This window comes from Lytechinus variegatus, chromosome 8, assembly GCF_018143015.1.
Source record: "Lytechinus variegatus isolate NC3 chromosome 8, Lvar_3.0, whole genome shotgun sequence".
Lineage (NCBI taxonomy): Eukaryota > Metazoa > Echinodermata > Echinoidea > Temnopleuroida > Toxopneustidae > Lytechinus > Lytechinus variegatus.
The window spans coordinates 18,274,666-18,288,187 of NC_054747.1; the positions used below are offsets into that span (position 1 = coordinate 18,274,666).

At 36.0% G+C, this 13,522-nt stretch overlaps 1 protein-coding gene across 1 annotated transcript in view; it reads right to left on the reverse strand.

The window, feature by feature from the left end:
• The window catches only part of LOC121420101 (roundabout homolog 1-like), a 39,015-nt gene that overhangs the window by 10,187 nt on the left and 15,306 nt on the right, over positions 1 to 13,522 (reverse strand). Inside the window, exon 2 of the mRNA XM_041614633.1 lies at positions 3,653 to 3,789. Within this exon, the coding sequence (XP_041470567.1) occupies positions 3,653 to 3,789 (137 nt within the window). The remainder of the gene's footprint in view (positions 1 to 3,652; positions 3,790 to 13,522) is intronic.

Genomic DNA, 13,522 nt, shown 5'->3' on the forward strand with positions numbered 1-13,522 from the left:
GATAGAGATCAAGAAATATCAAAACAATGAAGCCGTTGCTTCACACCTTAAAGGTGCTGTCACCAACGGACGATTACATCAGTGTACTCCTGATATACAACATATGTCAGGCAAGCCATTTTTTTTTGCTGAATCCTATTTCTTTAAGTGAAGCATTCCAATTTCCATTCTCGAAATCTGTAATTCTTTTTTTTGTTAATGACACAAAACAATTTTCTTAAAAAGATTTGATTTGATTGTTAGTTAACAAAAGGCAATTCTTGTTATCAAGAATGGAGAGCTTGCATGATATCAAATAAAGAATGGTATTAAAGGGGAAAAACAGCTTGCCATGTGTATGTTGGCATACACTGATACACTGGCAGAAACAAAATTGTGTGATAGCCCCTTTATGCCTTTCACCAGCAATAATTTTGTCTCATAGCAATGTCTCTGACATTTTTTTTCCCATTCTGACGCAAGCCTAGCTACATATAGTAAGACGGAACTACTCAATGACTGTTGCAGTGTATTTTCACTCTAAAAACCTGTAACTGTTCCAATTCTTCAGTCTAGATTACCAGTATCTCGCCAAGCTCCTCTGTGTACATTTCAGGAAGAAAGACACCAGAAACTTACAATGTAATCTACACAGAGACATTGATAAGAAACATTTCGGTATAACACAGGGAATGATTAGCTAGGAAGTAGCCCCAAGAATATGTTTGGAATTGACATTCATCCCTAAATTAACTGGGATCTTATCCCCACAAGCTCTTTCACATTATCACATGAACTGCCGAGGTGTTTTACATCTCAGGTCGCAGAATATGTTACACCCCGGTTCACTAAAACTTGTCGCCAATGCCAGATCATGTGATCGGTATCCGATAGCGAGGCAGAAAACGAAATAGCCTCGCCGGTTGCGTTACATCCCCGCAGACCTCAAAATGTCAGTTTATTACTATTCCCCAAGTTTAATCACAAAGTTGTGAACTAGTTTACAACCCAGGATGCGACAACTTCTGCAATTTCTTCCACCAATATAGAGCCATTGATAGGCAACACTAGCAGACATTTCACTAATCCACTTTCCCACCCGCTTCATCTGCGTTATCTAATTTAACCCAAACGCTGCCACAGGCGGCACGTTTTGCGCCAATGGAATTACCTGCCCTGACATTTTACCAAGCGACAGATATGTACGTCAACACCTAATTGTCAATTTGAGTTAACGATTCTGTTTACAGGAGAAAGAGTAAACAAGGAAAAGTGATCTGGTGGAATTATCAAAGATAATTTGTTATGATATGTGTGATAATTTATATTTCCATAGTTTTGAAACAAATACACCTTTTAGCCAATCTCATTTTGTATTTGTTTTTTGATCCAGCAGTCATTCCACTTTGACTCACAGAAAAGATATTTTACTACCTATTACAAGCATCGATGTGAAGTATCTTTTGGATCCCTTCTCTTTATTTTACTACAGAGTGAATCAATATGCTTTAAACAACCTACTGTTTGAAAGATAATTGTCATTAAGAGGTAGAGGTATGGAGACCTAGTGGTTAGGTGACCGGAATGTAGTTCAGAAGACACAGAGTACAAATCTCTGAAAGGCCACCCCCCACCCGCGGGCCTGGGAGTATGCAACTACCAATGGAGTTTAAACAATACCGTGGACATGTCACCAAACTGAACCATTCCCTAGGGAGTGGCGATTGAACATGATGAGTAAAAGGCAAGCCTATCAACTAACTGGGGCACTATTTGCAAGGTTCTTAAATACATTATTTATGTACTAAGTGTTCGCTAACATTATAAATAATCTCATCAGTATTGATATCATTCAACACTTTTTTTTACCAAGTGCCATGCCAAAAATACATAAAGGTTAAGCCCCACTTTTTAGACATTTATTAAGACACTGTTCTCATTACGCTTTCTAAATCCAGTTTACTGGAAACTGGTTCAGGAAACCAGTTTTGAAGATCGGTTTGATAGCATTTCCCACATAATCACACGACAGTGGTTTTCAAAATCACTTCACGTAATGCGATCTTGTTGCTATGCAAATGCTCTCAGTGGGTTGACACATTTCGTGCAAAGTTTGAAACTGCAGCGTAGGCATTCTACACCTGTCATGTGGAGAAGCGCGCTCAAAATGTGCAAAGATTGCTTCATGAAGAACGGTTGTGTCCTCACTTGCGCTAAAACCAGTTTACCCAGGTGAAGCGATCTTGAAATCTACATCGCAAGGTGGTTTTCCTAACAGGCTTGGAAGAACACTTCCAAGACCACTTTGACCGTTCTCACTACGCGTTAAACTAGTTTCCACTCAACTAGTTTCCAGTAAACTAGTTTTAGGACCGTAGTGAGAACAGTGTCTAAGTAAAGTTACCTATAACTTTCCATATTGCCACGTTTCTGTGCAAAGGTCGTGAAAGCCACTCCACTTCTTGAAAACAAACAGATATAAGATTGCATATAAGGTCCCCACTGAGCTAACTACACCTGTACGCACCACTTCCTATTAGGGGGCCAGAGAAAGCCGGAGGCAACAGCTGAAAATTAACTGGAGTTAAACTTACACTTGAACTAACATTGCTCCCCTTTCTCAAGTCACCTGTACCTCTACGGGAATACGGTTATATCGGGCATATACTTTATATGCTTCCAAGAGAATGTTCAGGTTACAAGTGTTTACAGAGTCTTTTGTCTCTGCTCATCTTTTAATTCTAATTTCCTTTATTATAATTATTATTTATATCTTTTTTTCATTATCTATTTTGTATAGATATATAGTTATTTGTGCTATACTTTTTTTCGTCTTGAGTGGTCCACACTCTACAAGCCTTGCTTTTCAGTGGACCACTCCGTTTTTCCAACTTTTTTGATATATTATCCTCTGTATCAGGTGGATATTCTATATATTTGGTTTACTTGAATATTTATCATTTGTATTTTCTGATGTCATATTTTATTTATTGTAATTAATGCTTCTTAATTTTGTTGGAAAAATTGAATAAATGAATGAATGAATGAATGAATATAAAACACAATAGGAAACATACAAAGAGACGTCAAACCACAAAAGGGTGTTCACACTATGTAATGTTCATATCAAAGAGCAAAGGAAATTAACATCAGGGCTGGGATGAGAAGCTTCTGATAGAAAGAAGAGTCAGAACCACGTGACAACAATGCATAAATGCATTGAGGAATTTGAATGGAGTTTATGCAGAATAAATGGGAATACTAGTGGTGACAAGATAGACCCCTGAGGTATATCTTGCAAACATTTGCGATTGATTGAAATCAAATTGAAATTAAATTTGATCTCAACTTAAAATTCTGATGTAGCAGAGAGCTCCTTATTCAATAGTTTCAGATCCAAATTTTTGAAATTTTTGCCATCAAAAGAAAGATAATCTGACCCCAGAGTGTCATTTGTCTGTCTATGTTTCAATGTACAGTGCCAGTAAGACAGTGTTCTAGTCTAAAATCTGAATTAGACAGATATCAATTACAGGCAACTTAATCTTGTAACCTTAAAGCCTAGACCCAAGATATTATCAAAGGCATTTTAGTATAAGATTGATCTCAATTTCAAGTTTGATTTGAGTCAATCCTGACTTCTTGAGAGATACAAGGACCAAAGGATACTCACCCGGAGGTCAGGTATGGGGAAGCCTTCAGCTCGGCAGTTGAGCGTTGCGGGACTGTTCTTCCGGACGGACAGACTTGAAGGGTGTTCTGTGATCCTTGGAGGTGATTCTTCATTGCGTCTTGAATCAGCTCCAACGGCTGGATAGATTGATAGAAGAAAATAGAAAGGGGATGAAAGGGTTAATGTTTGGTATCTTATCTAGATCATCATTATCATCGAGATTATCATTACCAATAGTCACAGTAGAGGCACCACAGTATCATCTGGATATTCTTTCAACATCAGCGATAGTAGAGCAATAGTACGACCATCAGAACCATTATCACCACCACTGTCATCACCACCACCACCACTATCACACCCACTACCACCATCATTACCATCATCATCATCATACCCACCGCCACCACTATCATCATCATATATTCATAATCATCATCATCACCATCACCACCATCATCATCATTATCCCCACCATCATCACCGCCACCACCACCACCATCATCAACATTACTATTGTCAGGGAACAGAAAATGTATTAATTTGGATGGCTGCCTATATAAGGTTATAATTTCACAGATGTATGGGGGCTCAATAGCCTAATAGAGGCAGAACTGAAAAAAAAAACCCAGATAATTGTCACCTCACTGTTTCCCCTTACTTTTTCCCATCACACTTTTCAGTACATAGAAGAAGATCAAAACTTTCGTGTAGACATGTTTATTATTCAGCAACATACATAATTCACGATCAAGGAATCATTAACAAGCGCTACTAAAACACAAGGTATGATTGCATAAGTGATTAATGTGTTTCACAAATGTCAGGAGCTACTCATATAAAAGAGGGGTGATGCTAATGAGAAGTGCACATTGCAGGTTATTAAGGATCTTTAACTCAGCAATTAAATGTAAATCAAATTTTAAGAAGACAGCAGGAGTATTATGTATGATGAATAAGCCAAATGCAACATACGTACATGTACACTTCAACAGACTTTATTTTATTGTTGCATGACACTGCTAGTGGCACCAGTAGCACTCAAGAACTTCTTGAATTTGAATTCATCCCTATTATAAATCTTTAGTACGAACCTGAGCATATGTTGCAACATACGTTAAGCACTATACAATTTTAATTCCCAAACCAATATTTATTCATCATTTTCTTCCCACCCCCATATTATAAAACATGAATACACCTTGTTACCAACTAATTAAGTTAGCCACAGTTAACATTAATGTGAATGAACACTTGACTTGAATACAGCCCCTGGTCAATAATTATTACTATTTCCCTGATTTCAGAACTTGTCAGTGATTTGTAATAGCAACATATCTACTATTTGTCTGGTAAATAAATATTACTATTTCCCTGATAGAAATTTTTTTAAACTTTTCAAAATACTTTTTCATGGTCAATAAATACTAATATTTCGCCGTTCCAGAACATGTCGGTAACGTAAGAACTTAGAACAGCCAATTTACTACATGCCCGGTCGATAAATAATACTATATCCCTGGTTTCTCCAGTTGTCAGTAATGTAAGAACAGTGCTAATCCTAGGGCCGTCAAAACAGGTAGAATCATCAGTGAGATTTCCCGGTGAATGTACTTTCGCTGCAACCATGCCAATTGAAGACGCATGAAAAGTAATGATCCGTCTGTAATCTCATAAATATATCATCTCCAATGAAAATGTATACATATATAGCTCTGGTAATGATTACATGTCAGCATAAATGGAATGAGTATATAATCGTATGATGAGGATGATTATTCATCAGCGACCATGAACGCACTCTCTCTATTGCTCTCTCTATATATATATATATTTGTTTTTTTTACTTAATTTGATATTTGATTTGATTTATATGGCTTTCTTTTACACATTCCTCCTTACATTTATGTACGCATGTTAAATCACTACCCCACTATCTCTTTGCTTATTTTTCTTTTGTTTTGATTTGTTGTGTATTTCATAACCATAGTGATTCATGGAGTATCATCAACATCAACATCACCCGGTCAAGTACAAAAAGGACAGCTAAAAAACGAATTTAAAAAATCATTGATCTGGCAACTATACATTAATTTTTTTCAATTATACAATCTCGGATGAACGATAATCAATCTTTATTATTTATTTGTTTTAACTGTAACTATTGCATTAAAATAGATATCACTTTTCCTATGTCATTCATTATTAGAATGTATACTTTTATATATTACACATGTTACATTTCTAGTCCTGCATCTCTCATGAATACAGAAGAAAATGAATTAACAAACAAGTAAAATGAAATTTGAAGCCTAATTGAAGTAAACAAATAATCAGATCTTGGCAGTCATTTCTACTTCAAAATACACTTTTTGTAGCACCTTTGGAGCACCCATGCACCAAAACAAACCTGTGACGCAGCACAGAAGATCACTCAAATTGGCAAAGCGATAAGCGATTTGCCACACCGATGGCCCAGGCTTAAAGTCACTGTTTAAGGTTGAGCTGCCTAAATCAATTAAAGGACATGAATTCAAGTGCTGTTCAAGGGATGCTTTCAACAGACACAATCCAGTTCTTCATCATTAAGGCCACAAAATAGGAGTTCTGTTACAACTTTTGGATGGATATCTTTCAAATTGAGGCAAATTCTTTGTATTCAGGTAATTTGGGGGTATAAAAATCCTATTTTATGCAAACTTCTCCACATTCTGTGCCTTCTGCTCACATTCTTCCCTATCAAGAACAAATTCTTTTGCCTAATAAAGATTTATTCTGCACTTGCCTCGACCAGATTTTGAATTGAATTACATTTGGTATGCACTCTCTGCAGAAAATATGTAAAAGACGGTTCCTTAAATACAGCTACAGAAATACTTTTCTTTTTGCTTGCTTTTCAGGAACAATCTCACTATTCACCATTTTGCCAGAAATGGGGCAAAGGTTTTACTTATTATGTTGTTCTCAATGCTAGGCATAGAGGATTCAGAAAGAATGAATGGGTTTCACTGTTGAAAAAGTTAGTTCAAAAATCAAAGTAATCCACCCAAATATTGTTTTTTCTTGAATTACAGCTGTACAAATGTATAATTTTGCCAACAGATTGAATCAAATGAAGTGTAACATGCATGGTCCAACAGTGATATTATGAGAGCTCTGAAAGTTTATATTAATAGACGGATCAATATGAACAGTTCTGTATCCATAAACTAATTTCTAAATATTTTATTGACTTTTAAGAATGATTAGACATCATTTTGAAATTCAGGTTAAATATTTGAGGATTTCTTATTTTTTCATCAGTAAACTGGCTCTGATTCATGAATCTCTAATAACTACACGTCTAAGACAATGTTACTCTTAGCCAATCTAATGGCAGGAATTAAGGAGTTAATAACATAAATTGGTCCACACTGCCATAAAACAATGGTCTCTAGTCCCTAGCCAGGTACTCATCTACACCTGGGTGAAGAGGGGCATATTATACTGATCAATGTCTTTTTAAAAGGATGCAAGGGTCATATTTGATCCTAAAAAAATAACCTTTAACATCTGGCCTAACCTAGTGACTTTGAAAGCCTGAAAGAGAATGCAGTATTTAATCGGATGATAGTAGTAAGGTGTTCATTGAACCATGACAATAGTCATACTACTAGATTTTACAATTATCTAGGTCTATATTTATATCAAAAAGGTAAAAATAAAGTGTCATTTCCAAGCAGAAGATGGATGGGGCAGTCTTCCTTTAAGAAGGGAGATAATGGTCTAGGTTACCATCTGGTCGCAGCAGACATACATGGGGTGAATTGTTCTGGACAAAATGTTCGACAAATTAGAATAAACACGACTCATCAGATGGCCGCCATTCACAGCCAGATGTGGGCGAGGGCTCGGGTGTGTTTCCACTCAACAAAAGCAATTTTGTATTAAAATTAAAGTTATTTCTTATTGGATTAGAGTTAACTATTACAAGATCAAAGTCAATTTTTACAAGTTTGGAGTAAATTTTGAAATGATCTGTGTTCTGTCACAAGCTTTGGTGCTTCTCTTTACATATTAATCTGAGAATATTTTGAATTCTCTTGTACAATATTTCTTAATTATTCAAAATATAAAGAGGTTTGTACTTTATTTAAGTTATTCATTCTTTTATTTAGTTAGGCCTACGTATCAATTCCTTATCTGGCTTCAGAGCCAGAACTTGGTTTTTAAAAATGAACAGTTACAGGATGAACTGATAATCAATTATATTGATAATCGAACATTATTTTCATCAAATGTATGTACTTTATTCAAGTTTATTTACCATCAACAGTAATCAAAGGAGACGATTATTTCCATCGTTACGCAAAAAAAAACCCAAAAAATAAACAGTGTGAATGGCAACAACATGAAGGAGCTAGTGTAAACACATCCTGATTAGTTCACATTATTGGCGGCTCGGTATTGATATGTCCGTCCATATATCATCAAATGTACTTCAAAAGCCCAGCATCTGTACTTCATATATACCCCATCACAGATGACAATAGCAATATTCGTCCACCATGAGGGAAAGAGAACAGCATGTACTCTTGTATCCGTCCACACTTTTGGTGTTTGCTGACGTTGCAGCGAGCCCTGTTCATATTTTAAAGTGTATATTCTTTCTATTTAAAGGTCAAGTCCACCCCAGAAAAATGTCGGTTTGAATAAATAGAGAAAAATCAAACTAGCATAACGCTGAAATTTCATCAAAATCGATGTAAAATAAGAACGTTATGGCATTTTAAAGTTTCGCTTATTTTTCACAAAACAGTGATATGCACAACTCAGAGACATGCAAATGAGACAGTCAATGATGTCTATCATTCAGTATTTCTTTTGTTTTTTATAGTTTGAATTATACAATATTTCATTTTTTACATATTTGACGACAAGGACCAACTTGACCGACACATATAGTATCAAACAATTGTGATTGCACATGTTCTGGGAGGAATCCGTCATTGTTTCACATGACAATGAGAAAATTAGAATATTTCATATAATACAATACATAAGAAATAGTGAGTGGATGACATGGTCAGTCTCCTCATTTGCATAACGACCAGGATGTGCATATAACTGTTTTGTGAAATTAAGCAAAACTTTAAAATGTCATAACTTTTTTATTTTACATCAGATTTTGATGAAATTTTCAGTGTTATGCTAGTTGGATTTTTCTCTTTTTATTTGAATTGACTTTTTATTGGATTGGACTTGTCCTTTAAGACATAGGCTAACAATAAAAAGATTCTTGTCTAAAATATAAAAAAAATGTGAACAGGGCCAGTACCCCTCTATGCCAGTGGTTAAAATGAAGTTACCATGGTTTATGAAAATGGGCCCCTATTCCAAGACAATAATCTTATGTGATTGAGACACCTTTTCAATGCAAATAGGTAGGCCTAAAACTTTAAAGCACAATGATAGTATAAGGTTCAACCTTTCTTAAAAACCAAAACATGTTTCCATCTTCATGAGACAGTCAAAGTGGAAGTTTTTCATGGAAGTTTTTTCATGGGCAATGTTCGACAACACATTAACGTGCAGCTCGCTTGTTCACACAATAAATTAAGAGCGCAATATCAATTTTGAAAACTTGATAACATGTTCAAATCTTATGAAGACAGCTTTGATTAAAATCCATTTTTATGTAAGCAGCAGTTTACTAGGACTATTACCCAAACATTCTTTCAAGTTTTACACATTGTAGAGAAAACGTTATCAGGAGAAAATTTTCTGGATGATAATAGCAATACATGTATGAAACAAGGTAACCCAGACGTGCGTTTTTAAAAAAGAGTTTTGATGATATAAGCTACTGAAAATTCTTGCATTTGATTGGCTGAGTGTGAATTAGTATGTGAAAACCCCTGCCGAACCTCTTTATGAAATGTTCCCCATATTGACCTGTATAATGAATGTCCCACTATAATAATGTCAAATAATTCAAAAGCAGTAAAAAAAACCCCATGAAATGCCATCATATGCAAACATTGCTGCATATACAGTCCACTATGAATATTAGCCCACTCGTGATAAAATCATATTCCAGAGGCTTAGCTTCACATTCTTAATATTGCATTTCATTTTATCAAAGCTTGCACCTTGTACAACATAACTCACATGGCTAAAAACAACCCTTAAAATGACACCATGTTATTGAAGAACTCCTTGTCTTATTTCATCCCAACTATGGCTGTTGACATTTTTCACTTATGTCCTATCTCATAAGATGCTTGTACATATAACATCATATGACGGAAGCAATAAAGTCCTGTTTTTCTACCGGACTGCCCTAACCCTCCGCTAAATTTATTTCCCCACGATATTGGATGTGTCTATATCGCAATATGAGGGGGCTATGTTTAACCGATCGGCAGTAGCCGATCCCATGCCAGTCCGGACTGGACTGAGACAGCAATATTAGTTTACAGCGGAGATAGATGTATGTAGCTCCTTTGTAACAAATGATAAATGTTCATTATGAAAGTAGATGAAATTGCTATCAAAAGCAGGCAATGAATTACAGATGTCATCTACTATTATGCAAGCATTGTTCTCAAATTGTGCTTGTAAATTGACCAAAATGATAAATGTATGTTTGTTTAGTTTCACCGAGAATAGGAAGTGTAATTTAGCATTTATATGGAAAAGAGGTGAATATATCTATTTTCAGGTATAGCCCACCAGCAATGAAAACTAGTGTATCACAATTTTCAACAATCAATGTTTTTCAAGGTACAAGTACGGTTCTACCAACCACTTTAAACTTGTTAATTTCACAAAGAGTGCAGTTTGGGGTCAAAGCTTGCAATGTTACACAAAATCGGCCTTTTTGTAAAATTACATACGGTGGAAAAGGGCCAAGGGATAAAATCATTTACACCTTTTTTAAATAATTGCTGTCATTCATAGGCCATTCTAAGGGGTGAATTACCCCTTCCATCCTTAAATTTCTTAGAATTCACAATTTTTCGGAAATGAATTCTTAAAGTTTACAATGAATTTCCTTTTAGTAGGCCTTCATTGTATAAAGTTACATAGGGTGGAGAAGGGCTAAGGGATAAAAATAATTTGCACTCTTTTGAAATAATTGCTGTCACTTATAGGCAATTTTTAGAGGTGATTTACCCATTCCATCCTTATGTGTTTTAGACTCCACTAATTAGATGAATTCAAAATTGATTTCTTCAAGTTTACACTGCATTCCTATACATTGATTGAAGAAAAGGCTATATTGTCTTTGTTGTATGTACAATTATTTCAACATACCATTCAAATTTACATCAATATTTATTAAGACTTAATAGCAAAAAAAAGGATTTAGGAAAAGTAACGTCACAATTGATTGCACAATTATCAAATAGGTATTCATTCATGATACAACATGCATTGGAAATGTGTCAGAGAGCAAGAGTAGATATACTAAGGAGAAGTTCTTGTTATCATGATTTACTCTATGGTTATTATTTTTTGTATCCCATTCATAGGGGAATAATGTATGTATATTTACATGTATGACTATCTGTGCCACTGAATGGGTTGAATTCCAACAGAGATATAAATGTAAGGTGACTATACATGGTCCTAGGTGGTCTCCCTGCGTATCCCACAGAGAGACCGGTGCTCCCATTACACCAGTTTCATCACACCTCTTCACCATAGGTGTCACAGTGAGGAGTCCCATGAAATATGATCACCGGTCCACCCTAAACCAGGGAAAGCTCCATGGTTTGTGTTGATCTAAATCTGACTCATTGAAATAATAGGTTATCTGTTTTTAGAGCTGTCTCTGAGGAATTTTGCTAAATATTTTTCTTAAAAAAAGGGCATGAAGAAAGATCTTTCACTTCTTATTTTATTGCCATAATACTCCGGGATTAATTGGAGGTGTCACTCTTAACAAAGTGAAGAAAAAAGAAAGAAAAACACAGTTGTAGATAAAAAAATATTTTGATGGGAGGCCAGAGCTCAGCAAAAATATGATTTCCCTAATTTTAAAGAGATGTTGATCAATTTTTTTTAGTTGAGATTCTTATCTGTTAAACTGGTGGCATATCCTCCTGCCTGATACAGCAACAGTTCAAACAGTGTATTGCCTTGCATAGCAACAATTCAATTAGTGTATTGCCTTGATAGCAACAATTCAAATAGTGTATTGCCTTGCATAGCAACAAACCATTGCATTGCAACAATTCAAATAGTGTATTGCCTTGCATAGCAACAAACCATCGCATTGCATTGCAACAATTCAAATAGTGTATTGCCTTGCATAGCAACAATTCAAATAGTGTATTGCCTTGCATAGCAACAATTCAAACAGTGTTGGAACACATGAAAGGACAGAAAAGTATGATAAGAGGAATGAATGTAACTGAATTAAACAGGGGGATAGAGACAGATACATCCAAAGAAAAAGTAGGAAATGACTGAATGAGTCTAAATCTATTTGAGAGAAATGCACCGAACAGGAAAGTGCATGTGAATACTAAATGTGATTGGAGACGAATGTAATGAATAATAAAGAATGGCAGTGCACTTGCGAGCTATGCGATTGAAAATACCAATAAACAGAGCCCCCTCATTAGAGATGCATAGATGTTCAACAGAGGGCAAACTGTGAACAAAGGCAAGCTCTGCAAGTTCAAGTAACGCCGGAAAAAAAGTAATGTTTAAGTTGGAATTGATGAGTGCTATAACCAAGGATGAAGGCTAGTCCAAATTAACGCTAATTCTGGCGAAATTTTGCATGATTAGGTGCGAACTGAGAGAGGGCACGGCTCGGCGCTAACGAGGTGTGAATTAGACACCAACGACAAAAACACTCGCGGAATTAACTCCGCCAAGTTCGCTCCCGATAAGGGGGAGAACAAAAGAAGGACGTACGTCATCGAAGGAACTTCAAACCCTGCTATGGCAATGAGAAGAACAGGTCGGTGGTGGTGGTATGGGAAGAGGGAAAACAAGGGAGAGGAGAAGAGAGGGAGGCGGAAAGAGGGGAGAGAGTGATGGAATGAGGGAAGGGGTGAAAGAACATTCTTTCAGATGGAAGATTTGTCCAAAAAGATGAGATTGGAAGTGGACATGGGCTTGATTGATTGAAGAGGGAAAGTGGGCATTGGGGAAAAGAAGAAGAAGGTTGACAGATGGATTGACAAAAGGAAATACAGATGGATGAATGGATGGATAGATAGGCAGGTATAATGTATGCATGGATGTACAATGCATAATGGTATTAACGGATGGACTGATTACAGGAGGTATGTATGAATGGATGTACAATGTGGAATTGATGGATGGATGGATAGATGGAAGGATGGATGGATGGGTAGATGGGTGGATGGATGGATGGGTGGATGGATAGATTGAAGGATGGATGGATGGGTAGATGGATAAATGTATGGGTGGATGGATAAATGTATGGGTGGATGGATGGATGGAAGGATAGATATAGATGGTAGGTACTAGATAGATGGACGGACGGACGGATGGATGGATGGACGGATGGATGGATGAAAGAAAGGATGTATTATGGATTGATGGTTGGTTAGATGGATGAATGGAAAGACAGGTTTAAAAAACTAAGGAGTAATGAAAATACAGACAAGACAGGACAAAGAAAAAGGCCCAAGAGAATAACTGAGTAAGATGGAAGTCTTGGGGGGGGGAAATAGTAATAAAAAAAGAATTAAAAACAAAAAGAATACACCAAAAGAGAATTCTTGCAGATTGCTGTTAATAGGATGCAATATTTGAAATAATCTTTCAACGTTGCCTAAGATGACCTTGAAAATACACCACCACAGTTTGAATTTGATTGGCATTTAATCACAATTGTGAGTG